Below are 21,702 nucleotides of genomic sequence, written 5' to 3'. Positions count from 1 at the left end.
CCTGGGTTGCCAGTCAGTAAACAGTCTGTATCACGTGTCCTCGAAGCACCATGGACTTGTTCAACATGAGCTCAATTCATTTCACTCATTCATCCGCCTTCATCTCAGGCAACTTTGCTTTCATTACATCTTTAACTAGTTTTCCTGGTTTTTCTGTTGAAGTTTCTTCCTCCGGACACCGGGTATCCTTGAGCTGATGCATCTTTGTGTGGATTCCCAGTGGTTTATCATCTTTTCTCTAGTGCTTTTCTCAAAGGGTTTTTTGTTTGTTTGTTTTAATCTCTAACCAGTGTGACTGCCTTGAGTTTTTCTGCTGCATCAGCAGTCTCATCCTTGGTCATGCTTCTGTTTTCTTTGTTTGATTTACTCTTTAGTTTTGTATTATGCTGTTCTGAGACTTATTTTGTTTCTTTAACTCTGAAATCAGTGGTTTTCATCTCATCCCTTAGTTTTGTGGTCTAATTTGTAAGCTCTTCTTTTGAAATCTTAGCTTCTTAGACAAACACCGTATGATATCACTATATGTGGAATTTAAAATATGACACAAATGAATGTATCTACGAAACAGGAACAGACTCATGGACATAGGGAACAAACTTGCGGGGGGAGGTGGGACGGGGAGGGGTGGAGTATGAGTTTGGTGTTATGAGATGCAAACTGTTATATACAGGATGAACAGACAACAAGGACCTAGTATATAGCACAGGAAACTATGTTCAGTATCCTATGATAAACCATGATAAGAATGTAAATATATGTATAACTGAGTTTCTTTACTGCACAGCAGAAATTAATACAATGTTATAAATCACCTATAATTCAACTTTTTTCTAAGTTTAAAAGAAAAGTTAGCTTCTCAACTTCTTCTCAAGTGAGAAGTACTTGTGGAAAGTTTTCTTTATTTTGGGGTGTTTTTTTCTAGAATGCTTTTTGTCTGTCTTCTGCCTGACTTTCCCTCATTTTTCTCATCCTCTGCACCCTCCTTTCTTCTTCTTCTCCTTCCCTTCTCCTTTCCCTTCTTTTTTTGTGGAAGCACGTGGAGGGGTTGCTGTATGAGGCCGGGCACAGGAGGAGGGGAGGTGGCAGGGCAGCTGGGTCCCAGCATGGTCCTGATGGTGAGTGCCTGGTCTTTCCTGAAGCAGCTCCAGAGCCCTGCAGAGAACATCATGAGGATGTTCCTGATTCTGTGGGGACACTGGGAGCAGATCCCACTGCTGTGGCTTCCAGATGCCTCACGGGACACAGGAAGGAGGGTTCTGAGGCTAGAAAGGACAAACCTTGGAAGCCACACAACCGTGACCTTCAGGAGGGAAACAAAGCTGGTTTTGAAAGTCAGCACTTGGAAGCTCGGGCCAGGCTGTGCTGCGCTGAAAGGAGGATGTTCGCAGGGTGAAGACACTGTCAGCCATCACTTGTTACAGAAGGAAGATCACCCCGTCCATCTGTGTTAGCACAGATAAGCCATTTAATTTTAAAATGTCTATTGGGTATCTAAAAGGGAAAGAAGAAATAAACAGGCTTCTCATCTTATTTATCACCGAGCAGTTACTTGTACGACTTATCAAGGCTGTTGGTTTAATTAACTTTGGCCGGGGAGGCAGTTCTCCTCAAGAGGAGGGAGCAGCATGACTGAGCCAGCCCTTCGGGTTGGCTCTTCTGAGCTCTTCTTCTGGCCTCAGACCCGGAGCCCCAGGGCTGGTCCCTCCCTCCTACCTCCGGGAGCCCAGTGAAAGTGAGGATGGTTCTACGGGGGAGCCCAAGAAAAGCGCATCTCAGCCAGTACAGGGGGCTCCTCAAACCCTTCCCCTGGGCCAAGCTCCTGTGGCTGCAAGGGTGTGACAGGAACCAGATGAGAGTGAGCCCCCGAAGCAGTCCCCAGGGCCAGTGAGCGTGGGAGGGAGAAACCGTATCTCTGTCTTCACTTACTTCTGAATGGAAAGCGGCGTTTCCTTCAATTATAAACACGCTTAATTCTCATCCTCTTTGGGGGTCCCGCACTATGAGGTCATGTGATCATGAAATTAGTGGCACCAAACTTGCTCCCGGGAAAGCCTGAGCCCCTGGACACCATATTTTTGTCCGCCAACCAACAGACAACTTTATTTGATGTGTTTCTATTTAAAGACACCTCTACATTTGTTGGCTCATAGTGGGGACTCCACAGTGCCCACAGCGCTGTGATCATGCTGGGATGAAGCCCGTCTAACACGCATCTTCTCGGTGGCACATCACAGCCTTCTTATCCTTAGGACACTGGATGGCGCTTGAGCTCCGAGCTTAGGGCCATTTTAAACAGCAAAACAACAAAACAGAAATATGCAAAAAAACCCCACAAAAAACCTTACACAGACACAAAGGGCACTTGCTTACGGCCTCAGAGCTGACATGAATCAGCTGTGTCAGCTGGTTCCGCGCCCGCCAGGAGCACACGTGTGGGAGTCACGTGTGCTGGCACTCCGCAACGAGTCACGTCTCTCCTGCCCTGCCACATTCTGAGTGACCACGGAAGCACCCACCTGCTGATGCTGGGGTTACAGATAGATTTAACAAGCAGGTGCATTCACAAATACAGAATCTGGGCACGAGGTGGGTGGCTGCCCGGTGGCAAAGCTCGCTTTTCCTAGCTGCACATTGATGGCGACGCTGTTGTCAGTGGAATCCCAGAGTTTCAATCCGCGTCATCGCCACCGCTGAAGAATCGCATCTTGGCGGCTGCTGGTCACCGCTCTCACACGTGTGGCTGCATCTTGCTGTCAGAAGCGTGAATATAGCAGCATAGTCTATCCTCTCACACTGTGTTTGTTTTTAATATTTTGACAACTGGCTGGATTCCAATAGAATCAGTTTCCTCTATGCTGCTGCTGCTGCTGCTAAGTCGCGTCAGTCGTGTCCGACTCTGTGCGACCCCATAGACAGCAGCCCACCAGGCTCCCCCATCCCTGGGATTCTCCAGGCAAGAACACTGGAGTGGGTTGCCATTGCCTTCTCCAATGCATGAAAGTGAAAAGTGAAAGTGAAGTCACTCAGTCGTGTCCGACTCTTAGCGACCCCATGGACTGCAGCGCACCAGGCTCCTCGGTCCATGGGATTTTCCAGGCAAGAGTACTGGAGTGGGGTGCTATTGCCTTCTCCAGTTTCCTCTATAATCCTATGTATTTTATTTGATTTTGGTACAAAATAGCTGTGCATCTCCCCCGAGGTTCCTCTCTTCCCAGGTGGAGACGATGTTCCAGTGGACCTCATTCTTGTTCAGTCCCCATGTGGACATCCTCGGCCACCAGGCCTGGAAGATCTGACTTCTGCTCTGCGCCCCCTGGAAGCAGTTGTTGTGTGCTGGTCCAGGGAGTAAGCAGGGAGTGGGGAGGAGTTAGAGTTGTGATGTGAGGCTGTGATGCTGGCAGGAAGTGGGGAGGAGTTGGGGGTAGGGTTGGGGGCATCCATGATACAAGAAACGTCAGCTGAGCTCCGGGGTTGCTGTGGGCACTGTCTCTGTCCTTCAGGTGCTGTGGGAGGGGAGCATGTCACCTCACGCATCTCTGAGATGGGGTTACCTCTAATGGAGTGTATCAGTGTCCTGGGACAGCTCTACCAAGTGACCACAAACGTGCTGGCTTAAAACAGCAGGAGTTTCTCCTATCACAGTCCGGGGTCAGAAGTCTGAGACCCAAGTGTTGGCAGGGCTGGCTGCTCCAGGGGGCAGAGGCAGAAACTGGTCCAGGCCCCTCACCCACTCCTGGAGCCGTACTCTCCATGTCCTGGGCGTGTGGCTATAGCACTCCAGCTCTGTCTCCATCTCTGCGAGGCTGTGTTCTCTGTGTGTGTCTGTGTGTCGTCGCTTCTTATAAGGACCCTGCGAGGGGATCAGAGCCCATTGACTCCTGGCTGACTGTACCTTAACTAATTACACTACAAAGACCCCAGTCCCAAAGAAGGTCACCTTTTGAGGTTCCGTGTGGACCCCATCTTGGGAGCACTGCTGATCCCAGCACAGGAAGTGACCGTCTCCCTGGCCCAACTGTGTCCCAGGAAGGCATCCTGCCTGCCTGCTAAGTCACTTCAGTTATATCCAACTCTTTGCAACCCTATGGACTGCAGCCGACCAGGCTCCTCTGTCTATGGGATTCTCCAGGCAAGAATACTGGAGTGGGTTGCCATGCCCTACTCCAGGGGATCTTCCAGACCCAGGGATTGAACCCATATCTCCTGCAGCTCCTGCATTGTAGGCAGATTCTTTACCACTGAGCCACCAGGAAAGCCCATAGATAGGCATTGTTTCCACCTAAATTGCCCAGAATGAGTTGGCTGTGTGGTGTTTCCCTCTGCATCCCTGGGCTTCTGCTGGCTCAGGCCACCTCCCTGCCTACTCCATGCCCATTTGATGTTTCTGCAGCCTGTGTTTTCTGAGCCAAATTCAACTCGGGGGATTGGCTCATGTCCCCACTTTTGTCCCCATGTTGTCCCTACTGGGATGGCTTCCATTCTCCACCCACTGCTCTGTGGAGGGGACCTGGGGTGCTGCTGGAGACTGGACCTGTCACGAGCTTGGGACACCTTGGGCAAAGGAAGACCTAGCCTGAAAGTTAAGGTAAGTCCTTGTCCCCAAGAATGGTTTCTGCCTTTGGTCAGGCTATGACTTCCTGCAGCTTGTGAGAAGTTCTCAGAAGGGAGGGAAACCAGGCTCCAGGATGGGCGTCCACGGGGGTGTCTGAGAGCTCAACCTCCTACCTTACAAGCCCCCCCACCCCACCACTTGCTGCAACCCCCAGAGCTCTGCCCTCCCACCCAGGGAGCCCGGCTTGCAGCATCTGTCCACCCAACTTGGCTTCTCATCACTGTGCTGGGATGTGGCTCCCACCCTGGCCCCTCTGTTCCTTGCTCTCCCTGGGGCCGATGGTGCTGTGAGTATCAAGAGCCAGAACCCCAGCCTTCTTCCTAGTTCTGCCAGGACAGTCCGTCTGCACGAGGCTACAGCAGGGCGATGTCAAAGCTGTGTCTCACACTGGGGAGGACTGCATCAGGGTGGGCGAACCCGGGGGGTTTGGGCTTCGGGGCCTTGTCTGCCGTCAGTTCTGCAGGACAGTTCATCTCTGAGCGCGAACACCCAGGCCTCTGTGCTCCCCCACGCGGGGGCCTGGCTGCCAGACGGCTCTGTCTGCCGCAGAAGAAAGTTAAAGCAAAAAAGAAGAAAGTTAAAGCAACAAAAAGAAAGTTAAAGCATCAGTGTGTGATGTGAACTATGACCCTCACTCCCAAGATTCAGTCCCTGGCATCTGCACTGGCAGCTTCCTCATGTGGAGGTAGGGCCTTTGCAGACGCCATCCAGGGAAAACGGGCGGGTGGGGGTGGGGGTCTCATCCATGGCTGTGTGTCCTCAGGAGGAGGGGGAGGGCCAGACACAGGAGTGGGATGCTGGCCTGAAGGGAGGGGCAGTCAGGCAGGCAGGGTCCCCGGGGGCACCTGGGATGTGCCTCCTGAGGGCCCTGGGCACCCCTTGGGGTAATGGGCATTGGCAGCCAGCACTGTGGTCCCATTTTATGCTCCCCTCTGGGCCTCGGGGCTAGAAGGCGTCTCTTGGGGTCCACTTCCCAGGGGCCAAGGAAGCAGGATCCTAAACTGTCCAGGAGACCTGTCCCTGCAAACAGGGGTCCTTGCACCCACCACATGGCCTTGAGTAACCCTCTTCCCTGTGGGAGGTCCCTGTGCTCTTTCAAAGCTGTGGAAGGAGCTTTCTCAGCCTCTGGGGGTCTTTTCTCCATTGTCTACTCAGAGCCCCAGGACAAATGGTGCCCTTGCCTGCCCAGGAGGGGTGGGTTTGGGGCCCTGTGCCAGAAGTCCCATGGGCCTGGGACAGTTTATGTCCTCATCTTCAGTCCTCTGCTGCCAAACACAGAAGACATTTTTCAAAGACAGGTGATCAATTTTTCTCTTGCTCTTTCTGCTCAGTCATTCATCTCCCTTGAAGCAATGCAGGTGAGAGATCCATGTACTACAGCTCAAAGCAGCAGTATTTTGAAGCAAAAGGGTCTGTGATGATCTGGATCTAGGAAGGAAAGGATGTTTCCTTTTCCAAGCCTCAGGGGTGCTTCAGGGTCCCTTCCCAGAGGGTGATGGAGGCAGTGTCCTGGTCACCTGGTGGCTGAGAGCCACCCAGTAAAGCCACTCCAATGGGAATCTCTTGTTTCCTTTTGGAGAACTTTGATGACTCTGGAAAATAACAGACCTTGGGGCTTAGAATGCAAGGATCCACAGACTAGCTGTGCGTTCCCTGAAGGCCAGTGCACAGAAGGTGCTAACTCAGTGCCTGCCAGCTGGTGCTGTGAGTTAATAAAAGCTTGGCCCATACCTCATGCGAGCTCCAGGCTCCTCGTCCTGAATAATGTTCTTTGTAGACTTTTGTTGACAAAGAGCTCATAATTCACCTTGTCAGGGAGGCCCTGCATCCTGCTCCCCAACTGTGGTGGGGGGGACCCAGTCATGTGCTGGGGGTTTCCTGGTACCTTTGACTCCCTGGCGTTTGCTCCTCGACTACCCACTCTCAGCTAGGGTGCTCAGAACACATTCACAGAATAACTGAGAGAGTGAATAAATGAATAAATGGCTCAGGCAGGTGGAATTCCCCTCTAGTCACCAAGGGCATCTTGGCAGAGGCTTTGGGGTGCAGTGCACGTGTCGGGGACTAACCGCACGAATTGCCAGACTCCCTGTTCAATCATGTTTAGGGACCTTGGATAAATATTAAATAAAGCTGAGGCCCCTGTGAGCAGGAAGGGAGGCCCCGTGGGGACGTCGGGTGGCACCCTGCTGACTCTTAGTGAGTGTACTTGGGGGCAAGGTCTACCCTCGAGAGAACGCCCTGGAGGGTGAAACCATAGTGCTGGCCCCTCTCCATGTCTACAGTTGGGCTGGGCACCCCAGGGACTCAAGGACAGGGTGGGTGCTGGGGGCCCCCTCATCTCGTTTCCCCTTTCAGGCCAGTCCCTCCCTCGGGGCTGCATGAGAACTATTAATGACTGTGCTGTGCTTATCTCCACACATTGGCGGGCAGTGCTTTATCCAACTCTTACTGTCTATCTGACGGTCATTTCAGCTTTCCTCTTACTCCATCCACGGGCACACAGTTTCTCCCCCATAACATACTGTCCTTTTACATTTACTTATTTATTTTTGGCTGTACTGGATCTTCATTGCTGCTCAAGGGCTTTTCTCTAGTAGCGAGCGGGGGCTATTCTCTGGTCATGGCGCATGGGCTTCTGGTCGCTGCGGCTTCTTTTGTTGATCTAGGTGCAAGGGCTTTAGTAAGTTGTGGTGCACGGGCTTGGTTGTCCCGCAGCATGTGGAATCTTGCAGGACCAGGAATCGAACCTGTGTTCCCTGCATTGGCAGCCAGATTCTTAACCACTGGACCACCAGGGAAGCCCATGAAGCGATTTCTTCACTGGTACCTGCTGCTGTCCTGCTGTGGGTGGAACTGCACCCTCCTTGAAAAACACCCGTTGAAGCCCTAACCCCGAGGACCTCAGGCCGTGAACTTACTTGGAGATGAGGTCTTTACAGAGGTGATTAAGTTAGAGGGAGATCATTAATGTGGGCCCGGATCCAACAGGACTGATGTCCTTATAAAAGGGGAGATTTGGACCCAGACGTTCACACAGGGAGAAAGCCATGTGCAGCAGAGGCAGAGATGAGCTGATGCTTCTACAGGCAGAGGGGTGCTGCCCGTGGACCACCAGGACCTGGGGGAGGGGAAGGACAGACCCTCTTGCACGGCCTCAGGAGGAGCCAGCCCTGCCGGCACCTCAACCTTGGAATTCTGGATGCAGAGCTGGGAGACATATCTATCTGTTGCTGAAGGCACCCGCTCTGTGGCACTTCATCTGGCAGGCCCCAGCAAACTTGTTCTCCTTCCCCAGGGCCTCCTGGTCTCCAAGACCTTTACCTATGAGCCCTTCCTGGTTTCTCCTCCTGGTGACACTCACTCCTCAGTGCTCTCACCCAGTCTGACGTCTTGAGACATCCCTGATCCCAGCCCAGACCTCTCCCCCAACCCCAGACTCCATTGGTATCCTCAGTGAACCTTCCCCCACCTTCACCGTCCCCAGACCCCCATCTTGGTTGACAGCAACTCCATCCCTTCTAGGGCTTCTCTAGTGGCTCAGATGCAAAGAATCCACCTGTAATGCAAGAGACCTTGGTTTGATACCTGGGTTGGGAAGATCCCTTGGAGGAGGAAATGGCAACTCACTCCAGTATTCCTGCCTGGAAAATTTCAGGATCAGAGGAGTCTGGTGGGCTGCAGTCCATGGGATCACAAAGAGTTGGACACAACTTAGCGACTAAACCACCACCACCACCATCCCTTCTAAGCCCAGATACCTGAATGGAAAAAGCTCCCTTCTTCTCTTTCACCCCCATGTCCAATCCTGGTGGTCCCTGCCACTCAGTGATGCTGCTCTGCCTGACCCCAGATGGTCCCCAAGGGTCTTCAGGGCTGCCCTCTCTGACCGTTTCCACTCCTCTCCCCATACCTGCCCCACCCCATGGCACTTGCCTTCTGGCTGCTCCTGTCCCCAGGGCCTTTGCACAGGCTATCCCGTCTGTTCTTTTCTCCACGAGGTTTCCCTGATTGACTTCTTAACGATTTCACCCCAGCCTCTCCCTCTTCTGTTGTGCTTTATTTTTTCTCTCAGCACCTACTAGCTTCCAACAGGCATTTTGTCTACTGCTTATCATCATTTTACTGGCTATGTGAAGGTGAGGCCCAGCTCCATGGCAGGGCAAGATTTTATTCTGTTCCATTCCCTGCAGAGTCCTCAGTACCAGGGACAGTGCCCAGACTGCAGAAGGTGTTGAATACCTTAATGAATGAAAGAGTAGATTATCGTTCACAGCAGACACATTTCTTGGCAGAAAAATACATACAGACAGACAAGAAAAAGAAGCAAATAAAAAATCAAAACCACCATGGATAAGAGTTATTTGTTTTTTCTTAATCCTCAGGGCAAACTTTGGGGCAGGTATTACTTATCTTTTTCAGGTTCAGACAGGGAAAGAAATTGACCAAAACCACACAGCAAATAGAATCCAGGTGTGTCTGCTCCTGGCCTAGGACATAGGGCTGATTCCCAAAGGTCCCACAGACCCCAGAGCCACCCCTGTGTTTATTTGTCAACATTGCTTCCCTCTTAGCTAGATTTTGCTCCTGAACAAGGACAAGATGCTTCTCTTGGGTTCTCAGATGACCCTCCATCCCTTGTGTCTGCTGGATCCCTGGCCAGCCCTTGCCAGGCCTGCATCCCTGCCCCCCTGGGGGCTGCTGCTCCCACCTACTCCCAGGTGTTGAGGACTGCCTGCTCCCCTGCCTCTCTTCTGGGGACCCCACCCCCTGGGCCCAATCCCACTGCAGTCCTCTCCCTCAGGGTCACTCACTCAGTCTGAGCCATAAATGAAGACTCATAGGAGTGATGAATATTTTTATTAGACAGAATTAAATTCTGGTACACATCATCTCTATCAAGAGCGGAGGAAAGGAAAAAAAAACCCTGCTCGTTCACTGTGTTCCACCAGAAGCATCTGCTTATTAATGGGCTTTCCCAGAAACCCGTTTATTAGGTTGGGTTACAAATGAACCGTTTTAAACAGATGATGTGGATTTTTCTGAATTTGCTGCAGAGCCAATTAATAATTGAATTAATGAAAGAAGTGGGCCTGCTATTAGGTTTTATTAAATGCTGTTTGTTGCATCTTTGCCATTTAAAACATGACTGTTGTTTAAAAAGAAAAAAAAATCCACTAGGCAGCTGGGCAGAATGGAAGAAGCAGAGGCTTGGAGTCAGCAGGTCTCAGTGTGACCCCCAGCTGCTTCAGTAAAGTGTGTACTTGTGCCAGGCCACGTCACTCCTTGGGCCTCTGTTGTCCCATCTGAGAAACGGGCACAGACGTTCTCAGGGCTACTTGGGGTCATTTCAAGAATTAAGTGGGTTGAGACTTCCCTGGAGGTCCAGTGGTTAAGAATCTGCCTGCCAATGCAGGGAACACGGGTTCAATCCCTGGGCTGGGAAGATTCCACAGGCCACAGGGCAGCTAAGCCCTCGTGCCTCAACTACTGAAGCCCATGTGCCTAGAGCTGGCGCTCTGCTACAAGGGAGGCCACCACAGTGAGAAGCCTGAGCACCACGGTGAAGAGTAGCCCCCTCCGGCCGCAACTAGAGAAAGTCCACTCGCACCAACAAAGGGCCCCTGTGCCGCAACAAAGACCCACAGCAACCGTAAATAAACAAGCAAATAACCCATTGGTTGTTAAAAAAAAAAAGAATTAAGTGTGATTAAACTTGGGCATTTTAGACATATTTCTCCCTCCCTTGCTCCCTCCCTTCTTCCTCCCTCCCCCTCTTCCGTCTTCTGAGAATAGTCACCAGCACTTTCCCCCAGCGGACAGGGTGGGAAATCACACAGCAATAGGTCCTCCTTGTTCCATGTGTCTGTCCTGTCCTGGGCATGAGACCGAGAAGACTCATCAGGGGCCAGGGAGAGCACAGCAAGGGTGTGTTGGGCAGAGCCTACCTGCCGGCCCTGTGACACCTGACGCGGTTTGCAGCCTGGCCAATTTCCATTTACAAATATCCCCCACCAGGGGCTATTTCCAGCTTCCAACCTGCCCTCTGGGAGTGTGGAGTTGAAAAGAGGTAGTTCCCCACCGTTGCCACCACACAGATTTGTAGACACAATCATCTGAGAAGCACAGAGTATAATAAAATAGAGTAAATCACTAGGAAGTGCTGAGTTTTGAGTTTTTATTGCCTTTGCTTTTATTATAATTGATTGAGTTGTAAATAGTTTATTTTTAGTAACAGCCATGTTTGGACTCCAAGGAGATCAAACCAGTCAATCCTAAAGGAAATCAGCCCTGAATATTCATTGGAAGGACTGATGCTAAAGCTCCAATACTATGGCTACCTGATGCGAAGAGCCCACTCATTGGAAAAGACCCTGATGCTGGGAAATATTGCAGGCAGGAGGAGAAGGGGTTGGCAAAGGATGAGATGGTTGGATAGCATCACCGACTTAATGGAATGAATTTGAGCAAACTCTAGGAGATAGTGAAGGATGCAGAAACCTGATGTGCTGCAGTCCATGGTCTCGCAGAGTCGGACATGACAGCGAGTCAACAACAATGTTTCTCAATTGGTGCACAAAAGTTCTGAGAATTTCAAAATTGACTCTTGCCAGCTACAGTGGTCCAGTTTCAGGTGAAGCTGGAGGGGATAAAGCACGCCTGATGTCATCAAGGGTGCTGTTCTGTGATCTTCTGGTGCCCAGTCCTGGCCCTGTGATGGGGAGGGGGGTGTCCTGGGCCCTCTGGAAAGAAGGGCGACCCTCTGGCCCAGCTTGCACTTGTCAGAGTCAGGAATCCTGTCCTGTTGAGATGACCTGTGGCCACCACCTTCGGGTCTGTGCTCGGACCCTGCTCCTGCCCCTACGTCCCTGCTCTGCTGCACAGAGAGTTCTGTATCCCATGATTTCTTGTCCTTCAGCTCCAGATAGTTTCAACCAAAAGGAAACGTTGGAAAATTGGAGGGTAGAGAGAAACCAGGATGCTTCCGTCCCCATCTCTGGCTTTAGGAACATTTCTGGAAGTGCTGTGTCTCTTCCATCCCTCTTTCTAGAGTCCCAGTCCTCACAAGGGGTCCCAACTCCTGGCTTCAGTAACACTGCCCTCTCTTGGGTCCCTTCAGCCCATGGAAGATAAGTCCCTGAGATGCCTCAGCCCTTTTCTAACTTGTGTGATCAACTCCTTGTGTTGAATTCCCTTTGTTTGACAGATGCGATGCATGCTGGTAACCACTGAGGTGATCTCAACTATGGACCAGTGGTTAAAAGGGGTAGAGGGTTTAGGGGGGCTGGGTTGGCTTCAGTACAGTCCATGGATGACATTAGTGGCTATTCTGAACCCAGGTTACAGAGGGGGATGATGAAAGTGCATGTCACCATGAATTAGAAAGCTCTGTGAACTTGGCCCCAGACAAGCGTATGCCTGGAGTGCAGGCAGTCTCAACTGGCAGGGACGTCCCACCAGCCGTGACCGTGTATCAACCACAAAACTGCAGAGATCATTCCCAGCGGCTCCACCACATGGCTGGCCCCACCACGTGGCTGGCCTCACATGGCAGCATGGGAATCATGGTCCATCTTCAACTCTCTTCCCAACTGACTTTGGGCAGGGGCTTTTAGCACGGAGTTACCCCCTGGATTCTATGGCAGTTTTTCTGGAAAAGGGCCAACCTCATGAGGGATTCATGTGCTCAGGGGGCAGGTAAGGACTGGAGACAACAGAAACAAGAGTGCTGCCTGGCCATGTATTAGGAAGAAGGATGCTGGATTCCATCTAGGTTCTGATAGACAGCAGCCTCTTGGCATGAGAGCATGGATGGTCCTGGGCAGTTGTGGGCTGACCTGACTTAGTCCCGCTGCCTGTGGACCCAGCTACTGCCCCGCCCAGTCAGTGCCTTTGTCCTCACGTGTCCTGGTGGCAGGCAGGACTCTGACAGAAAGAGCAGGCTTTCAAAACACCGGAACTCCCCGCCTCCCAAGAGGATGAGAGGTTTGTCAAGATGCTGAGAGGCAATTTTCCAGGTGTCAGGCTTCTTGTGGGCTGCAAACCACCCGGCTTTGACTGGACTGTCAATTTGCCTAATGAATTGTAACATGAGAGAGGTTTATAAGTTCCAGCCTGTGATGTTTTCTATTTTAAAGCATAGGCAATACATTTGGCATGCTAATGGCTGCTACACTGCTACACTGTTGTAACTTTACTTGCCAATCTTCTAAATTCTTGAAGACCAGTCCTTGGCTAGTGACTGTTCTGAAGTCTTTATTCAGTTTGTTACAATATTGTTTCTGTGCTTTTTTTTTTTTTTAATGTTTTGTTTTCCCAACCATGTGGGATCTTTTCTCTAGTTGTGGCACAGGGGCTCAGTAGTTGCGGTGCACAGGCTTAGTTCCCCAGACAGGCATCAGACCCTCTTTCTCTGCATTTGACGGTGGATTCAATCACTGGACTACCAGGGAAGTTCCCTTTGAGCTATTTTGCAGATACTGAAACCCCCACTAGGTGGGAGAAGTTAACTGCATTACCTCACCACCAACCAACCAGAAGAATGTCCACCAGATGATTACGTACGCCACAACCCCCCTCCCTCGCCCCATCTTTAAGAATCTTTCCCTGAAAGCCATTGGGAGTTTGCATCTTTTGAGCACGAACTTCCCAGACTCCTTGCTTGGCGCCTGCACTTTCCTTCACCACAAACCCGGGTTAGTACATTGGCTTCACTGTGTGTGCGGGCGAGTGGACCCAAGTTTGTTCCAGTAACACTTCGGCTTCTTTCATCTCTTTAGGAAGCTCATCTTTGGGAAAAACTGCCCCCCTCACCAACAGGATATGAGATCCCTGGCACTAGTGGAAGTGATTTTTCCTCTCCTAGGAAGAGGCAGTGCTGGGAGGCAGGAAGCAAGATGGGGGAACCCAGGAGGCAAGGGGGAAGGGCCACTTTCCAACTTCTGGGAGGACAGACTACCTGGCTACAGCAAAGTGAGAACAGACATCTTCAAGTTCCCCCCAGCTTAAAGCCCTGTTGTTTGGAACCCCTGCCATCCTGCCTTCCAGGTTACTCTATAAGAATGGGGAGGAGGGCTTCCATGGTGGCTCAGTGGTAAAGAATCTGCAGGCTAATATAGGAGACACGGGTTCGATCCCTGGTCCAGGAAGATCCCACACGCCGTGGAGCAACTGAGCCCCGTGCATCACAGAGCAACTAAGCCCTCTAGAGCCCATGCTCTGCAACAAGAGAAGCCACTGCAATAAGAAGCCGGCACACCACAGCTAGAGAGTAACCCCTGCTCGCTGCAACTAGAGACAAGCCCATGTAGCAGTGAAGACCCAGCATGGCCAAAAATAAATGAATGAATAAAAACAAAAGAAAAGAATGGGGAGAAACTAGGAAGACACTGATGGTGCCCCCAACTTCCATCCCCAGAAGACCCTCTGTGTGGGAGGAGACAGTTGGTTGGCTTTCAGCAGCTTGGCATCTCATCTGCTGTTCATTTCCACGGCTAGGTGAGCCAAGCCTGCCCTGCGGCCCCTCAGTGATGCACAGCTGAAGACTCCCATCATCGGGAAGGAGGTTAGCAGCTAGAATTGGACTGTTACTTGGCACTGGGCCTGATGGGGGAAAGAGACAGCCAGGACTTTTTGTCCAGTTTCCCTCCCAGTGTCCTGCAATTCTAAGTGCAATCATGAAGCATCCTCTTGCCCAAGAGGGCATCTTGGAGGCCTTAGGACAGCCCTGGTGGGGGGTGTGCTGCTTCTCAGCTCTGGTCCTGGAGCATGAAAGCCGCCGTGGACAATACATGAACAGAGGGGTGTGGCCATGTGCCAATAAAACTTTATTTATAAAAATAGGCAAAGGGCCATGGGTTATCATTTGCTGACCCTTGCCTTAGAGTAACACGAAAAGGCGCCTGACCCTGGGTTAGCCGCTAGAACAGGGGTCCCTCCCTGGACTGCTGACTAGTTCCTGTGGACGAGACATCAGGTCTGTATGTTTGTTTAATTGCTCTTTCCTGGACCAAAGCAGTCACAGCCGCCTCCTCACCCAGCACTGCCCTTGGGGTTGTCTTTGATGTCACCACAGCTGCTGCTGCCCCGCTCCCCTCACCAGCCAGGGTTTAGGTAGAGATAGTCACAGGGGCAGCCCCACCCAGGGCTGGAGACATTGGGAACTCAGAGTTCACAGGGGGCTATTTCTGCCTGAGGGATGGACAGGGGCTCAGCACATGCAGAAGAAGTGGCCGCGGGCGGCTGGACAGGAATACCGTAGAAAAGGCACGTGATTTGGAGCTGGAGTTGGCTGTCAGCTGACGTGCTCAGGCAGAGCCGCCAGCTGAGGGGGGTCCGCGCTCCTGGAGGGAGGCTGGTCCCGGCATCGGCCTCCAGAGCACAGGGAGGTCCCTGGGTCCCAGGTGACAGGGCCCGCCAGCAGCCATGGAGAAGTCAGTACCCAAGGTGGTGCAGGGACGACCAAGGCCTTCTGGGTTCAAGTGGTGGATTGAGTGGGAGGGCTCCACACCTGCCCCAGGTCCTCGGACTCTTCATTGGGGTGGGGGCGCAGAGTGAGGCTGGGGGTCAGTGCCGCCCTGGCTTGATCCAGTTTCTGATGGTCCATTTCTGTCCTGAGCACCTCTGCACCACCAGGCGGAGCCCAAAGTTGGCATCCTTGGACATCTCCACCTCCAGGCACCGGCCTGTGTCTCTGCTCACAATGGGGCCGCCCTGCGAGGGAGGGAGACCCAGTGAGCCCACGGGTCCCATCCCAAGAGCTTCCCGGAAGTGGGGGTGATGCCAAAGCCACCTGAGTGTCAGGGTCCTGCCTCTTCCCAGCCCTCTTGTCTCCATCCCTCTGGCCCCACTGACTGTCTGCCCTCCAACACTGCCTCCCAACAGCCACCTCTCTTCTCCTGGGGCCCCAGGAATGATCAAAACAATGGACTCTAGGGCCCTTGAGATGGGCGTTGCCCCCAATATCCTCCCCTGACCCCTGGCAGGTCTGATTTACCCACTGGCCACCTCTGCAGGCCCTCTGGTCCTCCCAACATCAAGGGCTCTAGCCTAAACCTGAAGATCCCAGGCTCATATTCTGTTCGCTGTCCTCCAGACAGGTCCTTTCCATGCACTCTGAACCTCACTGTCCTAGCCCCAAAGCCAGCCTCCTGGGGACCCTGATTTCACTGACTCTACGTGACACAGTGACAGCTCATTCCTGCTGTAACCGGGAGCCCCCAGAGAGCACTGTGCACATGTCTGTCCCAGGGTCTCCTGCTTGGGAGGAGTTGGGTCAATCTCAACAAATCTCTGGGGCTTCCCAGGTAGCAGTAGTGGTAACGAACCCGCCTGCCAATGCAGGAGATTTAAGAGAAGCAGGAACAGGTTCGATCTCTGGGTTGGGAAGATCTCCTGGAGGAGGGCAAGGCAACTCACTCCAGTATTCTTGCCTGGAGAGTCCCATGGATAGGGGAGCCTGCCAGGCTACAATCCATGGGGTCGCAAAGAGTCGATAGGACTGAAGCAACTTAGCACACTTGCCCTCAACAAATCTCCGGGCAAGTCCAGTTCGGTCCCACTCAATCAGCAGCTGGGGCACTCAGAACCCACCCTTTCTGCCAAAACCCTCCCCCAACCTCCAGGAGGCTGGAGGAGTCAGCAGTGTGGGGCAGCGAGGCCCTGAAGAGGCAGCCAGGGCGCTGGGACCAGCCAGCCCTTCCCTGACCCTGACTGCCAGCATATCCCCTAACGTCTATGGAGGGGGTTCATGTGGGACCAGCTGATCCAGCCCCCCTGGGCCTTGAAGTTCGGCCCCCGCTGCCCTCAGCTCCCTCCACGAGCTGGCCAGAGACCCAGGGGTCCCAGCAGCCTGCTGACCTGGGTGAAGTCCCACAGCCGCTGCGCGGGCCGGGCCACATCCTCGCACTTCTTCAGGGCGGGCGTGCGGCCCCTGCCGTCATCCACCAGGCACTTGGAGTCAGGCAGGAAGGCGGTGGAGCCCAGGGGGCCCAGCTGCAGCAGGCCCTCGGCGCTGTACCGCACCAGCTGGGGAGAGGCCATGAGAGCGAAGTGCATGGGCACAAGGTGGCCCTGCGCAGGGCTGGGCCCTAGGCCCTGAAGGGGGTAGGCGGGGCATCGTGGGCGGGGAAGGGTGGGGCTTGGTGGGCGGGGCCAGCCCAGTCACCAGAGCCAACCTTCGGGGGAAGGGCTGGCCCTCCAAGAAGAGCGCTGAGCCCCGGGATGCAGGGGAGATCGTGTCTGGTGGCCCCACGCCCCCAGCCCCGTTCTTACTGCAAATCCCCCAAGGAGGACCGCCTCGGACCCCTTCCCCTGAGCTCCACGTGGACCCCACCCTCCGTGGGGCCGGCCCTTCAACCTCGGAGGAAGAGGGTTCCACGGTTGCGCAGGCCACCCGTCTCCCCTTGAACCACAAGCAGCCCCAAGTTTACGATCCCAGGTCACGTTATTTGCCAAACACCAGGTAAGCAACATCTGTGCGCTAATGAAGAAACCAGTGCTCCAGATTCCTCCGCGCCTGGGCTGTGTGGCTTTGAGCAAGTCACGTCACCTCTCTGTGCCTCGATTTCCTCATTTGTGAGCAGATAATGACAGTGCCTGTCTGGCAGGGCTACCGTGAGGACCCTAGGGCACCGCACGCAGAGCGCGCTGAGCGCACAGAAGTCACTGTGCTTCTCTCCTTGCCTTTCTCTTGTTTGCTTTCACATAAGAGCGCGGGCGCGCGCACACACACAAACACAAACACACCGCTGTATTTTCCAGTACAATCTGATAGAACACCACCTCCCCTGCACCTTCACATGGCCCTGCGACTCTGACACCCCCGTCAAGCGTGGGGCGCACATTTTCTCCCAAGTCCTCCTGCGGAGGGTGTGTGTGTGGGGGGGTGGTGTGCACATCGCAGAAATGGTGCCATCGACTCTGAGGCAAGGTGTCAACACTCAGGACACCTCCGGCATCTCCTTGTAGCTTGCTAATGGGATAGCTGCTCTGCAGTGAGGAGGCTGGGGCAGCCCGATGGGGTGGGGGTGGAGGCTACGTGGGGAGGGCCCAAGACCCCAGAACAGCCAGCTGACAGCAGCTCAGAGGAGGCTCCGCCAGCCTGCCAGGTGGCCTGGGTGATGCTGTGCAGATGACAGGCCCTGCTGCAGATTTATGACCAAAGTGGCCCTTTCAGGTCATTTTGTCTGGGGACAGGTGATCACAGATATGCTCATGCCCCTTCTCTGATAACTTTCTGATGTTGAGGAGGTTTGAATCTAGGACCTGCAGCCCATGAAATGTCCAGCACGAGCTCCAAGTGGGCTACCTGTAGCTTCAGCCTTGCAGGTAAGGACTCAGTGGAGCCGAGCATGGTCAGTGCTCAGGAGGGCCAGCAGGGTGGGTGAAGCTGATGGCCCATCCCTGTGCCCATGGAGGACTGGACAGCCGGAGGGTCTGGTCAGGAGGCTGCTCTGCACTAAGGAGGAGTCTCCACTCCTGTGCCTCTGGCCAGCGGCTCCCCTGGCCCTGCCTCAGACACCCAGCTGGGGGAGCGAACTGGGCTGAGAGGGGCATGGGTGACTGTAGAGCGTTGCTGCTGGGTTGTGGGGAAGCCACATACTTTTCAGAAATGCATCCTCAGGAAGCATCGACTCTGGGATCTCACCCTCAGATTACTTGGGCTCTCCTGAGAGCTGGTGGGTCACATGCCCCAGTAGAAGGGATTGAGGGGAGGATTTCAATAATCCAGACTTGTGAGTGAATGGGCCGTCATTGAGCACTGGCTGGGAGTGGGTTAAGTGATGTTTATCAAACTGCCAGTCAGGCAAGAATTAGACACCTACTGTGTGCTCAATATGGTGCTGGGTCTAATGTGACTGAAGTTGCCAGATAGGAGTCCAAAAGCTCAAAGTCCAGCCCAGGACAACAAAAGGTTCACAGGCACTTGTCTGGGTCCACAGAGGGCTGAAGGCAACTTACAAAAACAAACAACAACAAAAAACAAACCCTGCAATATAATAAAACAAAGTACTGAAGAAATAAAGTCAAAGGGAAAATAGGGAGTGGAGAGATGTTATTCCAGGAAGGAGAGTAGTAAATAAACTGTATGAAAATGGGCAGGATGATTAGCTGCTAAACGAGGAGATTCAGAAGAGAAGAGGGGCTTCCCAGGTGGCTCAGTGCATGAGACACAGGAGACGTGGGTTCGATCCCTGGGTCAGGAAGATTCCCCTGGAGGAGGAAATAGCAACCCACTCCAGTATTCTTGCCTGGAAAATCCTACGGACAGAGGAGCCTGGTGGGTGACAGTCCATAGGACTGCAAAGAATGGACACACCTGAGTGACTGAGCATGCACCTGACGTATGCAGAGGTGAAAGGATTCAACGTCTGCAGTGTGCTTTAAAGTGACTCAGAAAAAAGTACATGATGCAAACACAGCCCAGTCTGAACACCATCGCATCTGGATCAGGGGTGGAAAACCGTGTCTGTGAAGGTCAGGGAGCAAGCAAGCGTGCTCTGTGGACACTGTCGCATGTTCTTTTTCTTCTTTTCCATCCATAAACCTTTAAAAAGCTAAAAACCATTCTTTGACTGGCAGGCTGCTGTTTGCTGATCCCATGAGTGTGTGGTTGGTCATCTTAAGACTTTTCTGGATGTTTGAAAATTATCAGAATAAAACCTTACAAGTTAAAGGAAGGGCCTCTAAATGACCCCCAGGCTATCCAGTCCAGCCTAGGAGGGGTCCCGTGCCTATGTGGAGGTGGACACACCTGCCCTGTGTCCTTCTCAGGCACACTGGTCAAACCAGTACGGTGGACAGAGGACAGAGGGCTGGGCCCTACCATGAAGGGTCCATGCATTCATCTGTGTCCACTAGCTGAAGACTGTTGACTAACCATCTGCGGGTGTGAAGATTTTGGTCCAAAACTGGATTTCTTTATGGTCACTGTTACAGGCTATACAGGTATATTGTCATCCTGCTTATTTAACTTATATGCAGAGTACATCATGCAAAATGCCAGGCTGGATGAAGCACAAGCTGGAATCAAGGTTTCCAGGAGAAATGCCAATAACCTCAGATATGCAGATGACATCACCTTTATGGCAGAAAGCAAAGAGGAACTAAAGAGCCTCTTGATGAAAGTGAAAGAGGAGAATGAAAAAGCTGGCTTAAATTCAACATTCAAAAAACAAAGATCATGGCTTCAGTCCCATCACTTCACAGCAAATAGATGGGGAAAGAATGGAAACAGTGACAGACTGTTTTCTTGGGTTCCAAAATCACTGCAGATGGTGACTGCAGTCATGAAAGACACTTGCTCCGTGAAAGAAAAGCTATGACAAACCCAGATAGCACATTGAAAAGCAGAGACAGGGACTTCCCTGATGGTCCAGTGGCTAAGACTCCGAGCTCCCAATGCAGGGGGCCTGGGTTTGATCCCTGGTCAGGGAACTAGATCCCACATGTCTCATCTAAGACCTGATGCAGCCAAATAAATAAATATTTTTTAAAAAGAAGAAAAAACAGAGACACTACTTTGCCAACAAAGGTCCATCTATTCAAAGCTATGGTTTTTCCAGTAGACATGTATGGATGTGAGAGTTGGACCATAAGGAAGGCTGAGTGCTGAAGGATTGATGCTTTTGAAGTGTGGTGTTGGAGAAGACTCTTGAGAGTCCCTTGGACTGCAAAGAGATCAAACCAGTCAACCCTAAAGGAAATCAATCCTGAATATTCATTAGAAGGACTGATGCTGAAGCTGAAGCTCCAATACTTTGGCCACCTGATGCAAAGAGCTGGCTCATTAGAAAAGACCCTGATGCTGGGAAAGATTGAAGGCAGGAGGAGAAGGGGACAACAAAGGGCAAGATGGTTGGATAGTATCACCAACTCGCTGGACATGAGGTTGAGCAAGCTGTGGGAGATGGTGAAGGACAGGGATGGCTGGCATGCTGCAATCCATGGGGTCGAAAAGAGTTGGACATGACTGGGTGACTGAACAATTGTCATAGGCTGAACTGTAGCCCCCCCAAAGTCATGTTGAAGTCCTAACCTCCCAGTACCTGTGGATATGACCTCATTTGGAAACATGGTCATTGCCAAAGTGCTCTAGGGAAAATGAGGTAACACTGGGCTTCTTGTTGTGGGTTAGTTGCTATGTGGTGTCCTACTCTTTTCATCCCCATGCACTATAGCCCATCAGGCTCCTCTGTCCATGGGATTTCCCAGGCAAGAATACTGGACTGGGTTTCCATTTCCTTCTCCAGGGGATCTTCCTGACCCAGGGATCGAACCTGGGTCTGCTGCATTGGCAGGTGGATTCTTTACCACTGAGCCACCTGGGAAGCCCCATACTGGGTTAGGGTGGCCCTAATCCAACATGACTGATGTCCTGATAAGGAGAGAAGACAGAGACACGGGAGAAAGGAGGGGGAAGATGAAGATACAGGCCATACAACCCGTGTGCCAATGAAGGCAGAGACTGGAGGGAAGTGGCCACAAGAAAAGAACTCCAAGGGCCACTAGAAGCAGAAGGGAATGTCCCTAGAACCTCAGGAGGGAGCACAACACTGCTCATACCTGAATTTCAGATTTCTGGTCTTCAGAGCTGAGAGAATAATGAACGTTTGTCATTTAAGCCAGTGCCCAGTTGGCTGTACTTCATCATGGTGGCCCCAGGACACTAACAAAGCTGGGGATTGGGGTTTGGGGATATAGCTTGTCCCCCTTAATATTTTAACAGCCTCCATGGAGACCAAACAGACTGAAGATGTTTGCAAAGAAGAAATCACTGCGAGTGTGTCTGGCCTGGCTGTGGACACGGGTCCATCAGATCTCTCCGTGGGGCTCGGCCACGTGGGATGGCCTCCCCCATCCACCTGCCTCCACCTCCACTCCGTTTCGAGCAGCAGTGAGGCCCCTTCTGCTGGCTGCCCCAGGGTTCTCGTGTGGAGAGGGCTTCCCTGGGGAACTGAGCAGGGTCGCTGGAACACCCACCCCTCACCCAGCCACGCGAGTCCCTGCACCAAAAACCTCAAGGCCGGCCCTGCACTGCTTCTCTCCACAGCAGGGCTCAGTGGGAAATGACCACGTCCTCCTGTTAC

The 21,702-nt window shown here is 52.5% G+C and overlaps 1 protein-coding gene across 1 annotated transcript in view; it reads right to left on the bottom strand.

Annotated features, from left to right (window-relative positions):
* Nucleotides 1–10,776: 10,776 nt before the first annotated feature.
* Nucleotides 10,777–21,702, bottom strand: part of GALNT9 (polypeptide N-acetylgalactosaminyltransferase 9) — a 118,659-nt gene continuing 107,733 nt past the window's right edge. The window contains exons 10-11 of the mRNA XM_019977127.2: nucleotides 16,472–16,639; nucleotides 10,777–15,325 (exon numbers count right to left, since the gene is read on the bottom strand). Coding sequence (XP_019832686.1) covers nucleotides 15,179–15,325; nucleotides 16,472–16,639 — 315 coding nt within the window. The 3' untranslated portion in view covers nucleotides 10,777–15,178. The remainder of the gene's footprint in view (nucleotides 15,326–16,471; nucleotides 16,640–21,702) is intronic.

Source organism: Bos indicus, chromosome 17 (genome assembly GCF_029378745.1).
Source record: "Bos indicus isolate NIAB-ARS_2022 breed Sahiwal x Tharparkar chromosome 17, NIAB-ARS_B.indTharparkar_mat_pri_1.0, whole genome shotgun sequence".
Lineage (NCBI taxonomy): Eukaryota > Metazoa > Chordata > Mammalia > Artiodactyla > Bovidae > Bos > Bos indicus.
The sequence above is the reverse complement of the archived record's forward strand: the minus strand, read 5'-3'. Positions and strand labels throughout refer to the sequence as shown.